This window comes from Cebidichthys violaceus, unplaced genomic scaffold (assembly GCF_023349555.1).
Source record: "Cebidichthys violaceus isolate CVI_PGR_0920_01 unplaced genomic scaffold, fCebVio1.0.p SCAF_12, whole genome shotgun sequence".
In the NCBI taxonomy this organism is placed as follows: domain Eukaryota; kingdom Metazoa; phylum Chordata; class Actinopteri; order Perciformes; family Stichaeidae; genus Cebidichthys; species Cebidichthys violaceus.
In genome coordinates this window covers 13,263,601-13,289,748 of record NW_027176285.1, presented here as the reverse complement: position 1 = coordinate 13,289,748, position 26,148 = coordinate 13,263,601, and the positions used below count along the sequence as shown (strand labels likewise).

Sequence of the window (26,148 nt, the reverse complement as noted above, 5' to 3'; positions counted from 1 at the left end):
ATATACTTGCAGACATTAGCTCGAATGGACCTATGCATGAAAACCACTCTGACCTCCAGAACTGACACGTTTCAAAATTCAAAAAAATCAACACAAGTTGAACTACAATGACTTCCTATCCAACATGGACAAATCCCGGCTCACACATGTTGATTTTGTTAATTTAGAAGTTAATTTCTGACAACGTTAGGTATTACTTTAGGTGCATTCACAGTTGCTGCTTTGTTTTTTAAGGCAACAGTAACTCATAGTTGTGCAGAATATGATATCGGTCTTCTACCCTACAGTGAAAAATTATTTTTAAAAAGGCAGAAAGAATTTTAGCAATTCAATCTGTTTTGTTTTTTGTCGGCCTTGTCAAAGAGAGCCTTCAGCTGATCCTTGGAGGTGGCCTCCTTCTGCTGCATCAGGTCAGCGTGGCCTTTGGTGACCCCCCAGCCATCGGGCGTGGCCATCGAGGGGCAGAAGGGACGGCCGGACGCGGGCTTCAGGTTCTCCCAGTAGTCACGGCGGGCCCTGCGGAGAGGAAAACCTTTAACTTCAACCAGACTGGAGGTACTTTGAGAGAAAACGTGAGGTTAAAAGAAAGAAGTCTCTCCAGTACCTGGCTCTGACCCAAGGCTTCGTGTGCATCTCCAGACCACTTCCCCAGTTGCCGTGCTTCTCAGAGCCGGCGGGCAGGAAGCCCCCCTTCTCAGGTGCCAGCTCCTCAGCCAGGGCGCGGATGTGACAGGGCTCGAATCCACAGCAGCCCCCGATGTAGCGGATGCCAGCAGAGTACGCATCCCGGGCGTATTTCTGCATGTCCCATCTGGTCAGGATCCTGGACTCCAGACCTGTGGGAGAAAACACGGTTGTACATTATTTTTGTTTGGATTGAGTCGTTGAGAAGCTGTAGTTTCTGAGCGTTTACACGTACTGAAAGGGAACTCGGGCAGATCAATGAAACCCTGGCAGTTGCAGTCAGGAGTGTGGTAAGCCAGCGGCTGGCTCATGTAGTGAGCCTTCAGCCCGGCTTTCTCCACTCCCTCCTTCATCATCTTCACAGTCTTCACACAGGTCTCCGGGTCAAAGTGGCAGTTGACGCCCACAATATCAGCTCCTACGGACAGGAAACATGCAAACTTTAGAGAAAAATGACAATCCAGGTGAGAACCAGAGCATCTTTTCCTCTCTATAGAGGTGTGTGCTTTAATCTGCCACAGTGTTATACTTCCACTAGATGGCGCCAAAGTCAACTCATTTTCAATCCTCCAAACACTCACTTCTCCCCATCACCAGTGGGGGAGTAAAAGCCTACATAGTGCATACATCTAGGTAAAGGCTGAATAACAGAAATACCTCTCTGTATAAAGCATCACAGCACCACAAACTACAGTCTCTAAAATGATCATACGGTTGAATCAACACCTGTTTCAACAGAATCTGAATATATTAAAACCTTCATGAATAGAGAATTTATTGCAGGACTGTTTTAATAGACTGCATTGTACTTAATAAAGTGGCAACTGAGTGTAATTTGAACAGACGTCTCCAATATCTGTGCATTCCTGCCATAAGTTGGAAAGTTTCAAATTCTGCTGTGGCTTTCATTTTGTTTCATGAGACCTCTTATCTCCTCGCACATCTGCCACAGCTGCTGATTAACCGACTCATTGGATCTACACTTTGTTGTTCTTGGCATCTTGATGTGATAGTTGAGCAGCTGAGCACACCCACACACGTACGGGTTAGAGATGTCGTCATACCGGCTTTGACGAGTCTGACGGCACAGTCTCCGGGGCTGACTCCGCTCAGGTCTCCCTCGGGTCCGATGCACAGAGTTACAGCCACAGGCTTCCCGGTGCTCTTCAGAACCTGCACGGCCCACTCAGCCTCTTCCACGTATGCGAACAACTGAGAATGAAAGTTTATGTAAATTTCACAATATCAACGTGATATGGCAGGTTTGCAAAAGACAACCTATTTATTGTTCATGAGACTCGTGCTCTACTGATATTTTGTGTAATAAATCAAAAATGAAGATGTAGTCGGTGAGAACAGGGTGATTATCTGTTGCAAACGTTCAGAGATTTTGACTGATGCAAACTAAAGAACGGTCAGGTTTAACTGCATTTTCCAAATCTGCAAAACATAGAGGCCATGAAAATGCAGATATTATAGAGATGAGTATCTTTAGATGATTTTATAAAGTACTGCAGATTAGTGAAACAATCTTTCACTTGGTGATATAAGCATCAAATTTGGCACAAATTATCTTCAAGACCTATATTTTCGAAAAAGCCCGGTATCCACGATGGAAAAACAATATGGCCGCCATTTTCCAAGATGGCCCCCAGCAAATGCCATTATATGCGATTTTTGACCTGGATTGCGATTGGATAATCCAATGTTGATGATCTTGGCATCAAAATATGTGTTTTTGAGTACGAGAAATCAAATTCTGCACTTAAAAATTGTCCAAATTGTCAAAAAATTTTGAGATATAAGCCAATTAATTACAAAAAGTGTCAATTGGTGCTGAATTCCACCCGATATCTGATTGTGCCATAAAACAATAAAAATAAAGGCTAAATCATTTCATAATACTTGACTGAGATATATATGATAGATACATGGTCTTGGGAATGCATACTGCAATGGTGATATCACACAAATTATAAGAAATATTACAAATGATGGCGGCCTCAACTCAATCAGTGCTTGCCGCTAGGATTGATCCGTATAAAAATCCAAATAAAATCAATGTGTGGAAGTGGATGTACTGAATGTCAGGATTACAAATTGTTGTTATTGCATTTGCAGGCACACAGCTGTGTGCACTTGAGGCCAAAGCGATAGCATTTGCATCTTCCACGACATTCAGTTTTGCACCCACATTTTGTCAGTTGTTGACGGCTCTGAGCAATTGGTGGAAGTGTCGTCCACACTACTTGCTTAATGTCACCTTCTTTGCGCCATCCCCAGTTGGCAAGGCTCTCTGTATGCATTTGACATACAGTTGCTTGGCCCCAGATACAGGCAGCTAGAAAAATATTTTTTTCAGTTTCAGATCGTTTTTTTCAGTTCAGACTTTTGACCCTGATCTAGCTTGGGGGCGTGTCATCAACTGAGAGGGGCGTGTCATCACAAGTGACAGCGTAACAAAGAAGGCTGAGGACCATCCTCAGGGTCAAAAGTCTGAACTGAAAAAAAAGTGAAAAAAAGATTTGAATCTGAAAATCTAAAATCTGAAAAAGACCTCAAATATCAAAATATATATGAAAGTGAAAAATGAAAAAAAAAAATGCATTAAAAAAAATTCCAGAACTGAATAAAAATTATATTCAACCCCAAAAAACTTTCAATGTTCAAGACCACACATTTTTTTTTTTTCAAATGATCAAAACTGTTGACCTGGATTTAGCTCCATAGACTTGACTCCTACAACACGTCATTCTAACTGGACAGAAACAATATGGTTGGACTTTCCACTAATCCAACAATCAGCAACACTTGTTTGGTCTAAATAAATCCTCAATTCTCAGAGAAAGAAGCAGCAGCTGAATATCGAAGTCAGACAAATCACTAAAATGCAAGTTACACCGTTTTAAAAAAATATATACATTTCAGCTGTGCACCAGACACAGAACATTTGTAACTGCAGGCCTTTAAGTCTACATAATAAACTCAGTGGGTTCCTTCAAGTCCAATTTAAACATGAATTTGTAAAGCAAGTAAAGGCATAACATGCATGTCGAGGAGTACTGAAATGAAGCAGTGTAGCACAAATTGCTGATACCTCAAAACGGCTCAGTACTTAGTTACTTTCCACCACTGCATCTATAAACCAAAACTGTGATATGAAAACTCAGAATCGGTTGAAACTTCGTTTTCCACTTCTTTGAAGCCATCCAGTTAAAAAACTAAACAGAACTCACACATGCTGATTTTGTTCAATCATCCATTTATTGCGACACATCATTCAATTATTTTGAACACATTAGACACATTTGGAGTGTTAAGGCATTACTTTAAGTGCGTGCACAGTGGCTGCTTCTGTGTTTTTTCAGCCACAGTAATTCACAGTTGTGATTTTTTTTTTTTTATATCATCAGGCACTGATTCTTGCTTTAAGCTGGAAAGCCAATTTAAAGTTCTACCATATGATGCCAGTCTTCTACATACAGTACAAAAAAAAAAAAAAAAAAAAAAAAAGGTCCTAAAAAGACAGAAAGAACTTTTCGATATGTAAACTTCAGGGACTGTGTGAATACGCCTTCTCTCGTCTTCACTGGTTTTTGTCGGCCTTGTCAAAGAGAGCCTTCAGCTGATCCTTGGAGGTGGCCTCCTTCTGCTGCATCAGGTCAGCGTGGCCTTTGGTGACCCCCCAGCCATCGGGCGTGGCCATCGAGGGGCAGAAGGGACGGCCGGACGCGGGCTTCAGGTTCTCCCAGTAGTCACGGCGGGCCCTGCGGAGAGGAAAACCTTTAACTTCAACCAGACTGGAGGTACTTTGAGAGAAAACGTGAGGTTAAAAGAAAGAAGTCTCTCCAGTACCTGGCTCTGACCCAAGGCTTCGTGTGCATCTCCAGACCACTTCCCCAGTTGCCGTGCTTCTCAGAGCCGGCGGGCAGGAAGCCCCCCCTCTCAGGTGCCAGCTCCTCAGCCAGGGCGCGGATGTGATAGGGCTCGAATCCACAGCAGCCCCCGATGTAGCGGATGCCAGCAGAGTACGCATCCCGGGCGTATTTCTGCATGTCCCATCTGGTCAGGATCCTGGACTCCAGACCTGTGGGAGAAAACACGGTTGTACATTATTTTTGTTTGGATTGAGTCGTTGAGAAGCTGTAGTTTCTGAGCGTTTACACGTACTGAAAGGGAACTCGGGCAGATCAATGAAACCCTGGCAGTTGCAGTCAGGAGTGTGGTAAGCCAGCGGCTGGCTCATGTAGTGAGCCTTCAGCCCGGCTTTCTCCACTCCCTCCTTCATCATCTTCACAGTCTTCACACAGGTCTCCGGGTCAAAGTGGCAGTTGACGCCCACAATATCAGCTCCTACGGACAGGAAACATGCAAACTTTAGAGAAAAATGACAATCCAGGTGAGAACTAGAGCATCTTTTCCTCTCTATAGAGGTGTGTGCTTTAATCTGCCATGTTGTTGTACTTCCACTAGATGGCGCCAAAGTCAAATCATTAAAACACAGATTCCAACTATAGTTGGACAAGGAGATAGGAACCTTTTTATGTAAAGACCCTGTACATCCACACACGTTTATCATCTTGGCCAATTAGATCAGGTTGAAGGGGCGTGGCCGTAGGTACAATGTCGTTATGATACAACATTCCTGCTACAACGCCTCCCTTCATGAAGGTTATAATTATCAGGGTGTGTCAATTCAACCGTTATACCGAATATTTGAGGCTGGTGTTAATGCGTGTTTCTGTTATTCAGTCCATCCTTATTGATATAAACAGGGTGGCAAAAACACGAAACCATCGAGAGCTGCAGGGATGATGCATTTTTACAGGCCAACAGGAAGTTGGCGTCGCACTGGTTCCATAAACTAAAAGCCAAAGACTTTCTAACCATCGACGCCGAGACGAGGGAGCCATCAAGTACAACAATACTGACTCATTCCTGCAGCCCTCTATCGGGGAACAGGAGGTTTTAAAAACGCTTACATACCAGCCTTTACGAGTCTGACAGCACAGTCTCCGGGGCTGACTTTGTTCAGGTCTCCCTCAGGTCCGATGCATAGAGTTGCAGCCACGGCCTTCCCGGTGCTCTTCAGAACCTGGACGGCCCACTCGGCCTCTTCCACGTGCTCAAAGTACTGCAAGCAATCAAGCATTAAGAACATCGACTTATTATTCACTTTTTTAAATTCAGAAGTTTAAAATAGCCGCTGTAGGTGGCTGAAGATGAATTAAGATATTGCAGACTGTGGCCAGTGTCCTGATGAAGCCATTTTTTGAAGTTGCAGACATTTTTTCCCCCTCAGGAGTTGGTGGATGCAACAGCTGCACACGTACACTTCCTGCCAACAAGTTCTCCAACATCAACTCAAAGTGCTTTCATGTCATGTTGAGTCAGCAGCTTCTTTCTGCCGCCCCAAAAGTGGCCAAAGAAATGCACCTCGTTAATGCAGGTTTAAATAGACGCCAACAACGTAACGAGGATCAAGTGCTGTCAATCAGCAGCGAGCAGCAACATGTTGGCAGTGAGTGAACGCAGATATCCAAGACCACCGACGTGAAGATTTAAATGTACTGTGGAGCAACGATGGCTGATTTAAACATTGATGGGTTATTGTAGCTGCCTGTGGGGTTTGATATTATTACAAACATAAGTCACTTTTCAGAAGACACTGCGGATTTTAAGAAATACAAATGGCAGTGTTCTCTACAAGGGACTTTTTCAACCGCAATATAAACCTGATGAGGCAGAGAGGATCTAATGAAAGTTACTGGTTGCATTATGGGAAGTGAAGGGTCCAGCGTTTTTTGAACTTTTCTAAAAAGAAAAGATTAAAATCAGGAGATCCTCCCCCCCGCTTTATGAGAGATCATTACTAAAGTTACTTTTTCCAGACATTTGCTCTCATTTCTAAGTCGCCAGAGGCGCTCACCACATACCTCTGCAATCAAGAAGTCCACGTTTTTCTTGACAAAGACATCGGTCTGTTTCTTAAAGATGGCCTTGACGTCATTCTCGCTCTTGCAGCTGAGGTAAGCGGGGGTCTGAGAGACTCCTCCCGCCACCAGAGCATCACCTTCATTGGCCACCTCCCTGGCCAGGTCACAAGCTGCCTCGTTTATTTGCTGCCCCTGCAGATCAAAAATAATATTATTAATTATAATTAATAATAATGCATCTACTCAGGTCAAGAGAACACAAAAGTTCTGTTCTTTGCTGCAGGAGGTTTTGGTTTGATGCCAGCTCCTCCTCGGGACTCGAGGAGCAGCTGCAGTCACACCGATCAGAGCTCTACTCACAGTGAAGCGCTGAGTGTGGCCCCTGTTCTCCAGTTTGTCGTCGCTTGCGTAGAAAGTGAACGTCTGCATGACATTGGAGCCTGCTCTCAGGAACTCCCTGTGCAGCTGCCGCACTGAAACACCAACAGGACTTCATTTAGCATGTGCAACTGGATGTGCAGGTTAGGACGAGTCGTGCAGGAAAGATAAACGAGCAGTACCTGCTTCTGGGTGCTCGGCTGCAGCCTCGGGGGTCCACGGCCCTGCCTTGACATAACCTCTCTTCTCAAGCGCGAAGACGAAGCCTCCGTCCCCGATGATGATCTCTCCTGCCTCCAGACACGCCAAAATACCCTGCGTGAAAACAAAAAGCGTGCACGAAGCACATAAATGCACACAAGTTAGTTACACTTCACCATCTTAGGTTGGCAGTGTGCAGAACCACTTCCTTTTGCACAAAACAAAGCGCGCACACAACCCGAATTCTGAGGCGTCAAAACTTCAATGCAGCAAGTTGAACAAACACAAATATGCGTGTTGTCGCATCTTCTTTGCTCACCTTCTTTGCTCCTGGTGCCATGATTATTGCAGCAGTGACCGGCCCTCTCTTCTCAGCTGCAGAGTCCCTCTGAGTTCGGAAAGGACTTTGTGCAGACATCCACGCTGCATTTATAATCCAAGGAGGGCGCGGTGCCTGATGTCACTCAATAGGATCCGCCTTTCTCTTACACAGCTCATCTGTTCTTTTCTTCTTTCTTTTTCCTTTTGGCAAGTTTGCATAAGTCAACCTATTGTTCATGAGACTCGTGCTCTACTCATATTTTGTGGAATAAATACAAAAATGAAGATTTAGTGCTTTAGTAGGTGACGTTCAGATAATTTGACTGATGCAAACTAAAGTACAGTCAGGTTTAACTGCATTTTTAACATTTGCAAAACACAGAAGCTAAAAACAAAATGCAGATATTATAGAGATGAGTATAGTCAGATTATATTCTGAAAGTATAACCTTAAGGTTTGCTGATGAAGGTGTTAAAGTCAGTGGTCAAAAGCCATAATGCTGTGAGCGACTCTGGATAAATGGCAAACAGGAACATGTGGTGCTCCAGAGATGTAAGCCCTGATATATGCACACTTTGTGCAATACTTTAGGAGTAATGTGAGAAGTAAGAGGACGACAACCTGATCGATTTGGCATGATTTTTATCCTTAATATAAAGTCCCCCTCCATTCAAAATATTCTTTACTTATTGTTACTTCACTCGGATGTTTGAGCGTCTCTGTGCAGAGTCTGACACTAGAGGGCTGTTTTCACATTCTTCTCTTTGTTTTTCAGTTTAAGAGCTTGTGAGCAGGATTCTGTGGCTTCACAAATAGCTTGGAGCCCATCGTGGTGAAAAAAAGAAGAAACTGGAATTCAAGAGTGCACAAACACGTTCAAAAGTGAGGCTTCCTCCTCTCTGAAAGTTCCCTGAATGAACAAAGAAATGCTGCAAAGTGAGAAGACACAAGCAAGTACAGAAACGCTGCAAAAAGAGGTCAAGCGAGGGGCCATTAGAATCATTACGGTTCACCCTCAGGGGAACGTGAATGTCATTAATCAAAACATTTGTAGAGGAAGAGATATTTGACTGCATGTGAAATATTTGGCCTGTTGGTGGAGTTAGAGGAAAAATCAGGGGATCACCAAATTCATTAGGATTCATCCTCTGGGGATCATGAATGTATCAACACATTCTCACTCCTAACTCGTCAAATACCGCCACTTGGTCAGTGCCTCTTGGAGATTGGAAATCGAGACACTAGGTACCCCTCTAGCGATTAAACGTGCCGTGACGGCTTGTCAATATGCGTTACATGCGTAGTGTCCTTTCAAAATAAACTTCACAGAAATTTAAGTTTAGGTAACAAAACCACACCTCACGTCACTAAATCATGCTGTGTTGAAGAAGACTTGAAACTAGAGATTGAGACCATAAACTCATGTTTCCAATGTTTACTGAAGTAATAAATCAAGAGAGAAGTAGAGTCATTTTCTCATAGACTTCTATACAACCAGAGGAGTCGCCACCTGATGGACACTAGAGAGAATGCAGCTTTAAAACACTTCATCATTGTCTTCACTTTTCAGAACCGAAAGTTGATTAATATCTGGAAAACTAATGACATTTCCGTCAGCCTCAGTTGTATTTTGCTTTTAGCGTTAATTAGCAAATGTTTGCATGCTAACAGTCCAAAGAAGTAGAGTCATTTTCCCATTGACTTCTATTCAACCAGACTTCTTTTTACAAGCAGAGGAGTCGCACCCTGCTGGCCAGTAGAGAGAATGCAAGTTTAAGGCTCTTCAGCATTGGCTTCACTTGTTTGAACAGAAGTTTGCCGTCTGGTTGGGCGTGAGAACGGATTGAATGTGTACAGAAAAGTTCACAACAATCAGTAGCTGTGGACCAAAGTGGTGAACCATCCAACAGAAAGACGTTGCTGTCCCTGGAGTCATGTCGCTAGCGTGCCAAAAAAAAACCGTAAAACCGTAAAAGTAAACCTTACAGGTAAAAACTATTAACAAAATACAAACATATGCAGACATAGAAGAAGAGGCTTTACCTTGGGACAAGCTTAAAGCAAACAGTCCATTATGTTAGATAGTGGCAGCCTTTCTGGACCACATGCTGTTGTGTAACTTCATGTAGTTAATCCTGTTGCACCATGTTTGCTGAAACACTTACTAACTTTTTAACTCCAGGTTTGCTTGAAAATCCACCCAATGCTGTTTAACAAATTGTGCACATATTCAAATAATTTAAAATTGGTCCATACATACATTTGCTTCTGCATTTTGGTGTTTATTTAAAGCAGCTGTGAAGATAAACGTCCGGTTCAAACCTGTTGCAGCTGTTCCAGGTGGTTGGAGGAAGCTGTGTTGCAATAAAAGGGTCAAGGACCACTCACAGAGATCAATGTGTCCGTATGGACCGGTCAGACTCGATCTAGAGGTCTTCTCTTATGACTGTTGTTTACGTTTCACACAAGTTACATAACTCAGACACAAATAACTAGAGCAAAGCCATTCCTGGAAATAGTTCACTGTTATTCATCAGCACCGTTGCAATAATTGGTTCTATGCAAGAATACCAATACATGCGTCATAATTTAATAGGTATGAGAAATTTGGCTGGTGATAGTCTTTTAAGGTGTTTCCGCTGTGGTCCAGACTGAAGTATCTCATCAACTACTGGACATATTGGTATGAAATTTGGTACATATGTTCATGTTTCTCAGAGGATGAATCCTCAGTATTGACATTTGGTCCAACTGTCATGTTCCCCTCAGGATGAATTGCAATCACTTCGGCGTTCCCATCATTTTTTATCTAGTGCCATCATCAGGTCAAAATCTAAATGTGTCCAATACTATGGTTGACAACAAAATGTCATAGACTTTATAGAAGAAGAAGTTGATTCAAACGTTGATAAAAATGTGAGTTCACAAACCATTGGTTGGACGTTTTTGAAGCCTTGAGTTTCATTGTTAAGTAAATGTCCATGAGGAGAAGAGAAAAGTCTGACAAATGTGTGCAGTTTAATCAGTTTTCTTCTCCTTTCTTAATCCTATTAATTAGTTTTATCATCATTTTACTATGAAACCAGTACTTTTACTTACATTTACGTACTTTTAGTACATTTTGCTGCTAATACTTAAAAGTACGTTTACTCAAGTGACATTTCTAATTTTGAATCTGAAACACAATAAACGTCACACCTGGTAGCATGACTGAGAGGGGAAAAAAAGAAATACATTAAAATCATTCACATACTGTATATTCGGATCTCTGTTGGTTTTGTTTTGGCACTCAAAGTGTTAACGCGCGTGAGGGTTGTTCCGGGTAAAGTTTCGTCCTGACTTGGTGCTCAACCTGTGGGCGTGCCAACACGGCTGTCAGTGCAAAAGTGGGATATTTGTAACCACACACGGCTTAAGGGGTCCAGTGAGAGAGAGGAGGGGGGGGGGGCTGGTTATATTTGAAGTTTCATGTATAGTTTAAATACACAAATATTACCTCAGTTATGGCGCGTATATTAAACCTAATCAACTGTCAGTTGCGGAGAGATTTAGCCGCGTGTCGAGGGAGGGCTCTGCTTCCTTCAAGGACCATCTGCTGCACCTCAAGAAAACAAGCTCAGGAGAGGTGAGATGGTGCAGCCTTCTGCACATGTGCGCTGCTGGACACTTCATTGTACACGTTTCTTATCAATTACTGTCTTAAATAGCCGTGCTGAACGTGTCGTGCGTAAAATGCGCGTAAAATGCGCGTAAAGCTGCACAGCCGGTCGATTCACGACGACTTTTAACGCAGAAATGGTAAAGCAGATATGGTGCATCATGTCACACATGGTGGCGATTTCAATACGCAAGCTCTGGTTGCATGTGGGACGACATTGTAAACGAGGTGCATGTTGTAAAGCTGCAATGATTCACCTGTAATGTCACCTGTCTTTCTTCAGTGACACATCCTCTGCTCTGAGGAAGAGGTGGAAGGACACCGCTGACACTGTCATCATAGGCGGGGGATGTGTGGGGGTCAGCGTGGCGTATCACCTGGCCAAAGGTGGCGTGAAGGATGTGGTGCTGCTGGAGAAGTCTGAGCTGACGGCTGGGTCCACCTGGCACGCTGTACGTCTACCAAAGTCGACTTTTATTTATCCAATACAGGGAATGTGAAGGTGGACAAATGTGAAGGGCTAAAAAAAGCTTTTCTTGGAAGACCCATGTGATCTGTGTCACACAGCAGGAGCACATTGACACACCACATGTTTTGACACATTTTCGTTTTCACTCACATCTAACATTAGTGTCATTATTTACAGTTTACTTAATCCAGTTTCCATTCACATAAAACCAGGGCCGCGAATCATTTTCAAATAATCTGCACATCATTTTTTGGATTATATATTCTGTCCATAAAAGTGAGGCCAAAGTGACATCCTTTAAATTCTTGTTCTATCCGACTAAGAGTCCAAAACTAAACAATGTTTTCTTTAGTGTCATTTACAGTAAAAAAAAAGCAGCATCTGTCTATCTATCTATCTATCTATCTATCTATCTATCTATCTATCTATCTATCTATCTATCTATCTATATATATATATATATATATATATATATATATATATATATATATATATATATATATATATATATATAAAATGAGCATTTGCTGCATATCAAAATATATATATTTTGATTAATGGACTGATAGTTGCAGCAACATCCTCCCAATTTACAAGGCTTGAACTAGGAAATATTTTGTATTGTTGTTTATAAAAATGACTGAAGCATTTAATCGTTTATGGACATAGTTGCAGATTCATTTTCTTTAGATCGACTAATAAATAAATCTTCATAATTATAAGGAAAATGAATATCAGACCTCCAACTGACCAATAAGCGTCTAATGCTAATAGCACAAGTATGGAGAGCTTTCTTCCTCGACAGCCTGAAGATGTTTACAGACATTTGTGTTGGAGGGCAGCTGTTGGAAGCTTTCAAGGCATCTGAGGCCTTGACCCACTTACCTACACCGCCGCTCATTCACTTCACTGTGATGCTATTAATACACGTTTGACATGTCAGACAGGGGAACTTGCCCTTACTATGTTACTCTCTTCATCTGTGGGGGTGGGAGCCTATCCCAGCATGCATTTGTGTGAGTGACAGGGAACTCATTTTCTGAGTTACGGTCAGTTTAAAGGTTGTGAAGAACCTGTAAAAATATCTGGTTTTGTCTAGAATAGTTTAGAGTTGTATCAAAATGCTGCTATAATCAATATTATTCTTGTATTAACAATGTGTCGAATGACTAATGAGAAAATTGCTGATGGTGATGAAGATTTATCACCTGACTTTGCAGCTCTTTGGAGCGTTTTAGCATCTTTAAGCTCATTGTTTTGGTTCTAACGGCACAAAACGGCACTGTTTTGGTTCACTCCCACAGCTCTCATTAGCGTTGTTAGCTTCTAAACCTGACTGTACGCCACTTGTTGATCACCAAACAACACAGACAGAGTTATAGCGACCAGGTGTCTTTTGTTGTTTGTCTTGCCAATGCAGCGGTAAGTGCTGTGTCGTCGTGGATGTATTTTCTTATCCTGGTTTGTTTTGTGTTTCAGGCTGGTCTGACAACATATTACCATCCAGGCATCAACCTCAAAAAAGTCCACTATGACAGCTTGAAATTATACGAGAGCCTGGAGGCTGAAACTGGACAGGTGAGGGGTCTCTTTGATGAGCTTTAATGCGTCGATGAGGTTTTATCTGTGTGCTCACATGTCGTTTGTATTGTCTTTTCATCTGCAGGTGGTGGGCCTTCATCAGCCCGGCAGCGTCCGTATTGCTTCTTCGCCGGCTCGAGTGGACGAGATGAAGTACCAGATGACGCGCACACACTGGAATGTGACTGAACAGTACTTCATCGGACCGGAGAAAGTCCTCGAACTTTTCCCTCTCCTCAATATAGACAAGGTCTGTGAGTATCACAGACAACTATCACATAATGTCCTTTTGTCTGGCAGCATCACGAGACAGAAATAATCTTTTGTGCACATGAATTTTCCATGGAATATATATATGTCAACTTTTCACACATAGAAACGTCTTCAAATCATCAAATATTTGGCAGGTTGACAGGAATTTTGCTGTAAATATTCATTATTCCCAAAAGATTATTCCCTCTGAGCCCCTTGTCTGACACCACCATGAGAACAAATGGCCAAAACGTCAACATTTCACACACAAAAAACTCTGTTAAATCATCTAATATTATGCAGACTGACATGAAATCTGCTTAGCACATTCATGCTCACATGTGGATACACCCCTTTGGTTAAATAAACCATGAAAAGAATAGGAAATTTGCTGATATGTTGTCTGTACCATTTTAATATCAGAGCGATGATTATTGCATCCTCAAGATTTTAAGACGTTTGATCAGCTGACGTCGGTGCAAGTGTGTGTACTCAACGAATAAAAGCAAAGAGGACGATAAACAATCACCATCTCAGTATTATGAATGATTATTTGTGGTTCTATTTAAGTTTCTCTTTATTTTCAGGTGTTGGCTGGTCTGTACACCCCAGGAGACGGCCACATTGACCCTTACTCTCTGACTATGGCCCTGGCTGCTGGCGCTCGCATGCACGGTGCCCAGATCTACAACCCAGCCCCGGTCACCGGCCTCAACCCGACCGCTGACGGCAAGTGGGACGTCCAGACTCCTCACGGGACCATCCGCGCCAATCGCATCGTCAATGCAACAGGTCTGTACCTGCAACAAATGCACATTCACTCTCAAATCAGAGAAATCAAAATGGGTTCTGCTTTGGTCTTTGGTGCAAAATCAGGCCTTAAATGTCTTTTTTTTTTTTTTTTTATCAAAGTTAGCTTTAGTTACAATATTTAATTTTTTCTCCAGACATGCAACAACTAGAGGCTCATATTCACTGCAGTCCATACACTAAGTTTTGGCTCTTGGTTTGTGTTTCACAAGACATTTCAAATTTAGGATGCACTTAAAAGACCCATGCTAAAATGTAAGAAGATATAGTTGCTGCTCTATGTTATCTGTGCACACTGTGCAGCAGGAGAACTTTGCCCACACAGACCACTGCTTGCAGAGTTCAGAGTAATTTAGACTTTGGCTTGAACTGGGTCATACCAGTTCTGGGGGGATTTTGTTGGCAAGGACTCCTTTCATCCCTGCTGCTGTTGTTGGTTTATCTGGCAACTTACAGGAATTTGCTTCAGTGTGTCGTCGGAGAGATTGTGTAACATCTAGAGATCCATCTATATATATATATATATATATATATATATATATATATATATATATATATATATATATATATATATATATAGATCATGCATATTTTATCCTTGGTCACCTTTTCTCTGCAGTAACAGCCGTCTTAAAATTGCCTAAAAAAACGAATGCAAATTAAATAGCAACCACTGTTAAAGTCGTGGATCAGAATGTGGATATGTATTCATGGTTAAAAAAACCCCGTTATGTTCCACAACACATTAAACACATAAAAGACCCTTGCAGAACAAATTTTCTACAGCTCATATATAACGTCTTGTTACATATTTCCTGCCTTGAATTTGCACATTCTGTGCTCTTGGTTATGTTGAGGATCCTGCTGGCGTTTTGCCTTCACTGTCTCCGACAGCCAATCCAAACAGGCCAACAGTTCACATTTCATCCAATCTTGAAGCAGCAGCACTTGCACGCCTCCTGACAGAATTCTTTTTTTTTTTTTTGCATCCAGGGACTGAAATGTCAAACTGATAGATATCACACCTGTCTGCCTTAACAATTTCATTACTGATATTAAATGGGTAACTGTCGGCTTTTGAAAGCACTTGCTGCCTTTTGTATGTGGGCTTTGTTTTGGTGATATAAAGATTGACAGCAGATGCCGGGCTGCAGAAATAAGCCCCGTAATTAATCCAACATAGCAAGAAAGAAGCTATCACCAAGAGACAGCAAGAACCTCAATCTTTTTTTTCTTTTTTTTTTAAAGCCATTGTGCTCATTACTCGTTACTGTTTAAACCCCATTACCCACAAGCAGCTGTTTTGTTGAGCTTGCATAACACCAACTATCCTCGGTTAAAGTTTCTCTCTGCTCTTTCTTACATACTTTAATCCCTCCCATTCTTCACTGCCGTCCCCACAGAGCCTTGTGCAGAACCTTAACCGCTTCTTGTGGTTTATTTTTCACAAATTCTGCTCACTCAAACTGTGGATCAGTCTGAAGCGCAGTACTCCCTCCTCCCAGTTGGACATTTGAGAGCCTAAATTAAGGTCAAAGTTTCCCTAGAATGTGACCCCATTAGATCAGTTTTAACATGTCAGCCTTGTTTTTTTCGTGTAAAAAGTAAGCTACACTTTTAAACCTGCAAACTGAAAAATGTTAACAATAATAGGCTTAAACCCAGTCGTTTCCACACTAGTTATATCAAAGTTTATTGTGATAGTATTTTTAGTTTTTAGGTTTGGTTAAGTGTGCAGTCATGCTCCCACTTGGAATAGCAGCTGGATATCTCCTTGCTTTCAGTTAACTATTCAAACCATCAATGCATTACTTTTTGCGATTTAAATCCTTAATTACTTCACCTTCACTATATTCGCTATTTACCCATTACTTTAAGGTAACTAGTTCAACCATTAATCCATTTCTTTCAGCAAACTGTTTAAACTTCTCTGCAGGCTTGCTAACTAGATTTTACACTCCCAACTGAAACGCATGATGCTCACGAGTTACAGCTCACTGTAACTATGTGGATATATATATTTTTAATCAAATTGTAATTTTTATTTGATCAAATCTGTTAAGTGTCGTCACAATATTTCCACATGTTATTTAGCCTGCGACCTTCTAACCTGATTATTATACGTTTATATTCATGAATAGAGAAACTAAAATAGTTTAGCAGCGTGGACATAGCGGGACTTGTTTCAAAGGATGTTTTATTTTGGTGAGCTTGTCGACTCCGTTCATCACTCCTCGTGGGTAACCCAGTGAATCGGCCCTGTGTGCAGGCGTCTGGTAAACACGGTCCTCTGCAGCCCAACTCTTGCATAACCTGCCTGGAGACGTTATCTGGATGTTGTGTGCATGCACCCCCCCCCCCCCCCCCCCCCCCCCCCCCCCCAACCCCAACCCCGTCCCTCACCATGAGAAAGAGTTCACATGTGGCACACGTGCATAATGTAAAAGTTGCAGATGTGCATGCAATTAAACAAATGTACCCCCTTTTGAAATATAATGGAATTGAAGTGGATGTTAATTTAAATTTAATTTGTGTTTATAGAACTCTCTCTTGCAACACATAAGCTGACAGCAGCAAACTGCAACAGGTCTCAAGACACAAAGCCCACATTGATCTTTGTTTGGTTCACGTGTCCCACTCACAGACTCACAATCATATTGACGTAGTCTCGGAGGAGTCACCGACAATCGCACAGTTGTCATAAACGGGGAAATTAGCTTTAGAGACCAAAACTTTATTTGTACCGGGCTGTAAACATGTTTATTTCTGCTGTAAAGTTCCACATTTTAACATGGAGGTGTATGGGGATTGACTCGCTTCTAAAGCCTCAAGTGGCCGTTTGAGGAACTGCAGTTTTTGGCACGTCTCACTTTCTCAGCAACAGAGGTTGCCACTTGGTCACAACGAGGCACATTTGTTGTGTTTGGTATGAACCAGCTGATGAGAGACAGACAGTGTGCAACGCTCGTATTGTTTTCACCGTGTGTGTGTGTGTGTGTGTGTGTGTGTGTGTGTGTGTGTGTGTCATCATGGCACAATGTGGGTGCTGGAGACACCTGTTGTATCAGGAACCACCACAGAGGAGGTTTTGAGTACTTTGCCAGGTGTTATTATTTCTGTCCGTTTCTCTGTGGATAGATTTTGTCACAACCATGCGAGATGCAGTCAAAAACCTTTTCAGGTGTGCAGTTCAGATCAAAATTTAAGCCGAGTACGAAGATGAGTGTGGTCCGAGCAAGGGCTCTGGAAGTAGAGCGGGTAGGAAGTGGGAAAGGGGACATTTTATGCCCCTGGCCTGATTTTGCAGAGCAGACGGGGGGCGTAAAATGCAAAATGGTCTCTTGTTCCCTTTGTGTCTGCTGGATGAGCTGCTGAAAAACTGCTGTTACATAATGTACATGACTGTAAACCCCTGAGGCTAAACTGCTGCTATGAAACGATGATATCCTGTGTTCTCACAGACAGTTTGTCTAGGTCAATGCAGCAGAAAGTGCTGATTGAGCTGATCAGGTGTACGTACTGTACATTTAACATTTCTGCAGGGGACGTAACTTCTTACATACAAACAGATTCATTCATCAAACTTTGTGCGTCCACCAGGAGACATAAAACTAAAGTCTTTAGTCACGGTTTAAAACCTCTGAGGCAATAGAGAACATACTGTACCAGCACTGCCAAGTTGCCAGAAGTCTGGTACAGTGGAGGCAGTTGAGAATACTTTGGGAGTTTTTCTTTCTTGCTAGGAGTTAGATGAGAAGATTGACCCCGCTGTTATATCTATCTGTCTGTTGAATATGAAACTAAAGCCAGCGGCTAGTTAGCTTAGCTTTGAGTAAAGACCAAGCAGGAGTAGTGTAGCAGTGTAGCTCTGTCCAAAAGTAAAAGAATGTGCCTATGTCTTGTGTTTAATGCGTACAGTTCTAGGTGGGGCGCCTCCGGTGCGAAACTGCCTATAAAAAAGCTAGTTGTTTTTTCCACTTTTACAAAAGACAGGAATGAGAGAATGTGTTCATTAATGAGGTTTAGAGCTGCTGGTCGGCAGATTTTGTTACCTGTGGACGGAGCAAGGCTAGCTGTTTCCTGTCTTTATGCTAAGCTAAGCTATTCGTTCTAACTAATTCAAATGCACCCCCTAAAGCAGAGCCGACTTAATCTTGTTAGTTGATTTAATACCATCCCTGTGTTTGTTTTTTAAAGGTTTCTGGGCCCGGGAGGTGGGCAAGATGATTGGGTTCGAACACCCCACCATCCCGGTGCACCACCAGTACATAGTGACGGCAACGGTACCAGAGGTGAAGGCTCTGAAGAAGGAGCTGGCCGTCATCAGGGACCTGGAGGGCTCTTACTACCTGCGTCAGGAAAGAGACGGCCTGCTGTTCGGCCCGTATGAACAGATGGAGAAGATGGTGCTGCAGGACTCCTGGGTCAGAGACGGAGTGCCCCCAGGTCTGTCCGCCATGCAAACGGGTCTGTCTTTCATTTTTTATTTCTTTTAGCTAACTATCTGTGCCTCTGTGTGGCTGCTGCAGGTTTCGGTAAGGAGCTGTTTGAGTCGGACCTTGACAGGATAATGGACCATGTTGAGATGGCCATGGAGATGGTCCCCGTGCTGAAGAAGGCTGACATCATCAACATAGTGTCTGGACCAATCACGTACACCCCTGATCTGCTGCCCATGGTCGGACCGCACCAAGGAGTTCGCAACTACTGGACTGCCATTGGCTTCGGGTATGTGTTGGGGATGGGGATGGGTTATCAGATGAGGGCTGTGATTCATAATGCTCAAAGCTTTGGACTGTTTTCAGGTATGGAGTCATCCATGCTGGTGGGATCGGTAAGTTCCTGAGTGACTGGATCAGGAATGGGGAGCCTCCTTACGACCTGATTGAATGTGACCCCAACCGCTACGGCAAATGGACGAACGAATCTTTCCTGTGCGACAAAGCTCGAGAATCTTACGGCTTCAACAATGTGGGTAAGAACAAGGCGATCGCGCGTTCCATCGGACGAAACCTTCTGTTTTCACCGTCGCTAAACGGTAACTCGTCGCTCTGTCGGTCTCGCTAGTTGGCTACCCGAAGGAGGAGCGATTCGCCGGTCGACCAACTCACCGAAAAAGTGGCGTTTACGAGCTGCTGAAGGACAAAGGGTCCATGGGCTTCCACGCCGGCTGGGAACAACCGCACTGGTTCTACAAACCTGGAGATGACATCGGATACAAGTAAGGCATCTAGTCAGCAGAGCTCATCTGAAATATTACTTTAATGTACGTTCTTTAAAAATCTCTAATAATGTGTTTGGCCGTGGTTACACTCATCTTTTCAATGGAACTTTGGCACTCGGCTGTGTCCACACGTCAATGCGACCTGCCTGACAGGATAGTGATCGGATATATTTCGTGGTCAAAGGACCGGCTGTATAATGGTGGATAAACACATTTCATTTCCTTTTTAAATTCTTTACAAAAACGGAACAGATGTTCCTGTTGTTTGAGCTTTTGTTTCGTAACTCCTTTTATTGTTATTGCTAACCGCTGTTGCAACCCTTTTTAATTAACCAGCAATCACACATTCCTCACTTTTACATTTCCCTCTTATCATCGTGGAGAAAGAAGAAGAATTTAACATTGACTCTGAGTATACAGCAATGCATAAAGAAAGAAGCTCTGATGGTTTCTGCTGGAGATGCATGCTCCTCTGAAAATACGTTCTGAAGACACAATGTTCTTGGCACACGCCGCCAGCACATGTTCTCATAAAAAGCTCCCTCCTAACTCTTTCGGTTTAGTGCAGAGATGAACTCAGCGCACATCATCTGACTCTAAGCTGCAGCACAAGAGAACCATTTAGATATTTAAACACCACACTGTGAAAGAACAGCACAGCTGCTAACGTTCAAACACATGCAAATAACCGTCAATAGCTGCATTTGACACAACTGTCACCATGAGCAGGATCTCGGCTTCAGAATACGTGACATGACAATGATTTAAAAACCCCACTGTTAGACTTTTCTCTGGAGTCTTGCCAAACCATTTGGCCGTCTCAGAAGCTGCATACTTGGCTCATATCTGTGACATGGAGGCTTATCTTTGAACAAATGTTAAAGCCACAGTCATAACTTTCTTTTTCTGCAATATTGTATTTTTAGGCACACTGTTGGTATGGCTCTAGGGAACGGCAACATTGGCACATTGGGAAAGACTTGGATATCTCAGCAACTGTTGCTGTTGCATTGACATGAAATTTTGTGCAGACATTGATGGTTTTGAGAGGATGAATCCCACTAATTTTGATAATCCTGTGACTTTTTCATCTGGAGCCACCATCATGTCAAAAATGTTCAATACTTTGGTTTGTGACAAAATACCTGCAAAATGAATGACTTTGCTTTTTGTGCTAATTGGTTAGCACGCTAATACGCTAAACTAAGATGGTGAACATTATACCTGGTAAACATTGTGTATGTTAGCATGCTAACGTTAGCATTTTGATCGCTAGCATGGCTGTCGACGCTTGAGTTTTGTTAATATACCATAAAAGTCTCAACAAGAAATAGCTTGAACAATGTTCATTCCTAATACTTCCACTTTGATTTCACATTATGCAATGGAGCCCTTATAAAAGAGGTTTGTATTCATTATAACGACCGATTATGAAGAGATTTGTTTGCGCTGTGCTCAGGCCCAGTTTCCGACGCACCAACTGGTTTGGACCAGTTGGCAGAGAGTGCAAGCTGGTGATGGAGAAGGTGGGGGTGATCGACCTGACGCCTTTTGCCAAGTTCATCGTGAAGGGGAAGGACTCGCACAAGCTGCTGGACCGCCTGTTTGCCAACACCATGCCCAAGGTAGAGCACATGTGTGCTTTATTAACACTCGTGTGAGCAGTTTGAAGCGCACGCCGCCTCTCTCTCCGACTCATTACCCTCTGTGTCTCCAGGTGGGCCTGACTAATATCAGCCACATGCTGACACCCACCGGAAGAGTCTTCGCTGAGGTCACCATCACCCAGCTGGCACCAGGAGAGTTCCTGCTCATCACGGGCTCTGGGTCAGAGGGGCATGATCTCAGGTGAATCTGTGCTTCACCTCGCTCCGCTTAATCAGGCTAACCGTAGCTAGCTTGGTAGTTTCATCCTGCCTAAATAATGAGACAAGCACAAAATATAGGTTATACAATATAATGGGATGTTTTCATAACAGCCATAGAGTGCAGCAGCTGGTTTTGGAAGCATTTTTCCCCACTTTGTACTCCCATTTAAACGATTTCCTTATGTCACTGAACATAGAAACACATGGCTTTCCTGTGTTGTGTAACAGTCACATTTATGTTATTGTTAACACTAATTTTTGGTCTAAATCAGGCTCAACCTCTGGTTTTGATAAGTGAAGCAGAAGCGAAAGTGTCTTAAAGCTGCATTCTCTCTAGTGTCCATCAGGGGGCGACTCCTCTGGTTGTATAGAAGTCTATGAGAAAATTACTCTACTTCTGTCTTGATTTATTACCTCAGTAAACACTGTAAACATGAGTTTATGGTCTCAATCTCTAGTTTCAAGTCTTCTTCAAAACAGCATGATATTCATTTAGTAAATTATGGTTCATTTAGAGTCAAACAGACCATAAAGCAGGGGATGCTTTAGGGCGGGGCTACCTTGTGATTGACAGGTTGCTCCCAGTTTTTATCAAAGAACCAGATATTTTCTTACTGAAGGTCTCCAACTCTGACTCGCCTATTATTGTTTATGGAGGGAATTAATGAAGCATTTACTTCTGCTACCAGGAACGCCCAAAATAAAACTGAAGGAATTTATTGTCGAATGCATTTAAAAATGCCACCAGTGCACATTCATTCAATTAAAAAACATAATTTAAAAAAGTTAAATAACAGCTCCTTCCACTTTCCAACCATATGAATTGTAGTCATTGTAGTTTTAGTACTCAAAAGCATTGAGGCATGCTTTCTGAAAAGGCTACATTCATGCATCTTAGCAGCAATCAACCATGGCCACATGCACCAACCTACACACACACACACACACACACACACACACACACACACACACACACACACACACACACACACACACACGTACACAAGTAGACAAACAATATTCCTATTGCAGAGAACACAGAGTACATGATGTTGGTTCTCACACCCTGGACAGAGCAGAGCCCCAAGCTGTGCTGAAGAAAACTCTCTCACAGTCTGTTTTATACGGCGGAAACCTAAAACCTTTCAGCAGCTGTTAACACAACTCCCCTCAATTTGCTCCAATCAGGAGGCGGCGTGACATTTAAACGGTCTCTCCAACCAGCGACACGTTTCATGCAGTGTAGCGGCCTCTGCTGGTGAAGACTACAGACGGAGAGTTCAGCAGGGTCACATCATCCTGTGAGACTTTTTCACACATGGCTGAGATGTGACAATATGTGAAATCACATTATAGAGTTATGTTTATGTTCAGTGTTACTCACCGAAACGCATTGTGTGTATCCTTGAGGTCCTCACAAAAACATTTGCACAGCATTTTATTTTTATTTTTTTTTAAAGGAGCAGTGTGTAACATTTAGGAGGATCTATTGGTAGAAATGGAATATATTAATAACTATATTTTCTTTAGTGTCTTATCACCTAAAAATTAAGAATCATTGGGTTTTTGTTAGCTTAGAATGAGGGTTTATATCTACATACGTTTCTACAGTAGCCCAGAACGGACAAACCACTCTGCATTGTCTCTTTGACTGTGGTCAGAAAACACATGGGGGACAATGTTGTTTTGGTCTCCATGGCCGGAAAACAAAATGTGGGAAACCGCTGTTGCTGCAGCATTTATTTTTTTTTTTTTACAAACTGAAACTTCCACCGCACACTCACTTGATATCCTCACTGCTAAACTGACTCCATTTTGTCCCGTGCCGACTTATTCGCTCTCGCAAATTTGCCGCCACTCACTTCCCACGACACACACACACACACACACACACACACACACACACACACACACACACACACACACACACACACAAATCCTACACACTGGACTTTTAAAATCATTTAAAATCATTTTTGCCCCGTCTTTGTTGGCTTTGTTAGCTCCACAGCGCTACTAGAGGTCTAAAACTCCAACCTTTAACCCTTAATGATGCGTTTATTCAACATGCAGAGAAACGATAGAAATTCGCCTGCTGACAGTTTCCTCTGTGTATTTGAACTTTCTTCAGGTGGATAGAGGACGAAGCTGCAGACGGAGGGTATGACGTGGACATCAGCAACGTAACAGAAGACATAGGCGTGCTGGGCATCGCGGGACCAAACTCCCGCAAAGTTCTTCAGAAGCTGACGGATGAGGATTTGAGTGACGCCGGGTTCAAGTTTCTCCACTGCAAGTCCATCCAGTTGGCCGGCGTTCCCGTCCGGGCCATCAGGATCTCCTACACAGGTACTGCACACTTTGTGAAGTTACTTCCTGTTTGATTTAACAAGTACTGGTCTTATCAAAAACCTGTCAAACGTGATGTTTCCAGAATTCTGCTTTTACTTGTTTTAATAATTTTGTAGCTTTGGGTTTTGGAATCAGATTATTATTCTTACTTGTTAAATAGGTGTATTAAAAGAATAAATGCTTTATTTTATGATTTAAATTGTGTGTGTGTGTGTGTGTGTGTGTGTGTGTGTGTGTGTGTGTGTGTGTGTTTAGGTGAGCTCGGGTGGGAGCTGTACATCGAGCAGAAGAACATGGCGACTGTGTACCAGGCCATGATGAAAGAAGGAAAAGACGAGGGCATCGACAATTTTGGCACGTACGCCATGTCCTCCCTCAGACTGGAAAAGGGCTTCAGAGGCTGGGGAGCCGAGGTACACACACACACACACACACACACACACACACACACACACACACACACACACACACACACACACACACAGGAGGACAAGTAAGAGTATGTCACAACTTTTCTTCTGATTGAACAAACAAGATATAACATGTTAATCCGTGAGCTTTAAAGGTGCTGGAAAGTGCAGATTTTGTTAACTTTAAAAGAGCTAGGCTAGCTGTTTCCCTCTGTTTCCAGTCATTATGCTAAGCTAACTGGCTGCAGCTTCATATTTACTGTGCAGACATGAGAATGATATCTAATCTCCTGATCTAACTCTTGACAAGAACTATTCCTTTTAAGGTTATGACTTTTGACTTATGTCGATCTTTACAGATGAACTGTGACACAAATCCTCTCGAGGCTGGATTGGATTATTTCATCAAATTGAACAAGGTAACCATCCATCTCATTTGTAATTGTGCATTTTTTGCATTTTTTTTTAACGGTTTATTTTCTCTATAACCAGTAAAAAAATCTGAGTAACACTGTTTTCTGTCGTCCAGCCCGCTGACTTCATTGGCAAAACCGCCCTTCAGGAGATCAAAGCCAAGGGCCTGAAGAGGAAGCTCTCCTACATCACTCTGGACACGGATGACGTCGACCCCGAAGGCAACGAGACCATCTGGCACAACGGCAAGGTCAGCAACGGCGAAAGTCGCCCGGTGAGGCAGTTTTTTTTCCGTGGTTATTTTCGTGGTTATTTCTCACATGAGCGCGGCGTCTCTTCCCTCGTCAGGTGGTCGGCAACACGACGTCCGGAGCCTACAGCTACAGCAGCCAGCAGAGCCTGGCCTTCGCCTACCTGCCTCCGGAGCTGTGCTCGGTGGGCCAGAAGGTGGAGGTGGAGCTGCTGGGGAGGATATACCGCGCCATGGTCATCCAGGAGCCGTTAGTCCTCACCGAACCCACGCGGACCCGGCTGCAGAAGAAGGCAAAGGGAAAAGCATAAGATGTCCTCGATCAGATCCTCACATGCTAATGAAAAAAAGATTTTTTTAATTAAAAGGAACAGGAACATTAAAAATGTTTAATGTTCCTGCACCGAAATGTCTTAAAGTTGTGGTTGGGTAATTGACTTTTTGTAATTCTCTGAATGGGTGTTAATGTTTTACAAGTCAAATGTTTTGTGAAGAATGCTTAAATCCTGAAATTTCAACTGGAAGGGTTAAAGGAAAAAAATCTTTTGTGTTTATTTGAAGGAAAAGCTGCTTTTTTTTAATCTTCTTATTAGCACTTATTGATAAATGTAACAAAGTATACAAACAACAATAACCAACAGAAACAGAAGTCTCGACAACTTGTACAAAGATTGTTTTATAAATCTGTTCTTTGTTTTACTGATATGTAATTAAACTGGTTTATATTAATAGCTTGATAATTAAATCAAAGTGCTCAATGTCTGGTATAAGGTGTTTGTGTGTCTTAACTACTCTCCCTCTTCCTTAGTGTGAACGTCTTCTTTCAGTTTCTAGAGTTTTGTGAGACTATTTTTATTTCATTATAGTTTTTATTTCAAAAGTCTATTTTTCCTAATTCACCCGACTGAATACTATTAATAGTAAGACCACTTGTGCAAAGTAACATCCATGCAACAGCAGCCCCTGCTTGTATACTACAGTACAGTTCATTGTGTTTGTATACCATATGTTGTATACAGTACATCCACTGTACAGTAATATTACAATATTATGAAGTATATACTGTATAATAGAAATCAAAGAATACCATGATATATAATTTGATAAAATACATACATAGAAGCACACTAGTGATCTAGTGTTATACAGTCATATGAGTAATATAATGAAATGAAAAATAAAATGATGGTGGATATGTTTCTACATCTTCATTATATCCAAATTAAGTTCTCGGCTATCAATTACTTTCTTTATCAATAAATCTGCTTATGTTTTTTTCGATTAATCAATTCATTTTTTCCTTAAGAAAAAAGTGACAAATTTCAAATGTCTCGTTTTTT

At 42.3% G+C, this 26,148-nt stretch overlaps 3 protein-coding genes across 3 annotated transcripts; 1 reads left to right on the top strand and 2 right to left on the bottom strand.

The window, feature by feature from the left end:
• Positions 1-320: 320 nt before the first annotated feature.
• LOC137868758 (betaine--homocysteine S-methyltransferase 1-like) lies at positions 321-1,908 on the bottom strand (the record flags this gene model as incomplete). Its single annotated transcript, XM_068705652.1, has 4 exons — positions 321-516; positions 605-836; positions 920-1,102; positions 1,749-1,908. Coding segments are annotated over 4 exons (771 nt in total), but the record flags the coding sequence as incomplete, so codon positions are not given.
• A 2,018-nt stretch (positions 1,909-3,926) lies between these two features.
• On the bottom strand, positions 3,927-7,627 carry LOC137869252 (betaine--homocysteine S-methyltransferase 1-like). The gene is made up of 8 exons (XM_068706519.1): positions 7,519-7,627; positions 7,181-7,313; positions 6,981-7,093; positions 6,621-6,812; positions 5,671-5,818; positions 4,855-5,037; positions 4,540-4,771; positions 3,927-4,451 (listed from the first exon to the last, which is right to left on the bottom strand). The coding sequence occupies exons 1-8, from the start codon at positions 7,615-7,617 to the stop codon at positions 4,271-4,273; spliced, it is 1,281 nt and encodes a 426-aa protein (XP_068562620.1). The 5' UTR covers positions 7,618-7,627; the 3' UTR covers positions 3,927-4,270.
• Positions 7,628-10,929: 3,302 nt separating this feature from the next.
• On the top strand, positions 10,930-26,034 carry dmgdh (dimethylglycine dehydrogenase). Its single transcript, XM_068706518.1, has 16 exons — positions 10,930-11,145; positions 11,462-11,630; positions 13,127-13,225; positions 13,314-13,478; positions 14,068-14,272; positions 18,488-18,736; positions 18,820-19,018; positions 19,096-19,265; positions 19,358-19,511; positions 20,974-21,139; positions 21,232-21,362; positions 23,514-23,731; positions 23,990-24,147; positions 24,504-24,563; positions 24,674-24,808; positions 24,907-26,034. The coding sequence occupies exons 1-16, from the start codon at positions 11,024-11,026 to the stop codon at positions 25,117-25,119; spliced, it is 2,613 nt and encodes an 870-aa protein (XP_068562619.1). The 5' UTR covers positions 10,930-11,023; the 3' UTR covers positions 25,120-26,034.
• The last annotated feature ends 114 nt before the right edge of the window (positions 26,035-26,148 follow it).

Coding starts and splice junctions, on each gene's coding strand:
- dmgdh (XM_068706518.1), top strand. CDS start 11,024: ATGGCGCGTATATTAAACCTAATCAACTGTCAGTTGCGGAGAGATTTA. Junction 13,479..14,067: donor CTCTCCTCAATATAGACAAG/GTCTGTGAGTAT, acceptor CTTTATTTTCAG/GTGTTGGCTGGTCTGTACAC. Junction 19,019..19,095: donor TGGACTGCCATTGGCTTCGG/GTATGTGTTGGG, acceptor GACTGTTTTCAG/GTATGGAGTCATCCATGCTG.
- LOC137869252 (XM_068706519.1), bottom strand. CDS start 7,617: ATGTCTGCACAAAGTCCTTTCCGAACTCAGAGGGACTCTGCAGCTGAG. Junction 7,314..7,518: donor TGGCACCAGGAGCAAAGAAG/GTGAGCAAAGAA, acceptor GTTTTCACGCAG/GGTATTTTGGCGTGTCTGGA. Junction 4,452..4,539: donor AAGCCTTGGGTCAGAGCCAG/GTACTGGAGAGA, acceptor TCCTCTCCGCAG/GGCCCGCCGTGACTACTGGG.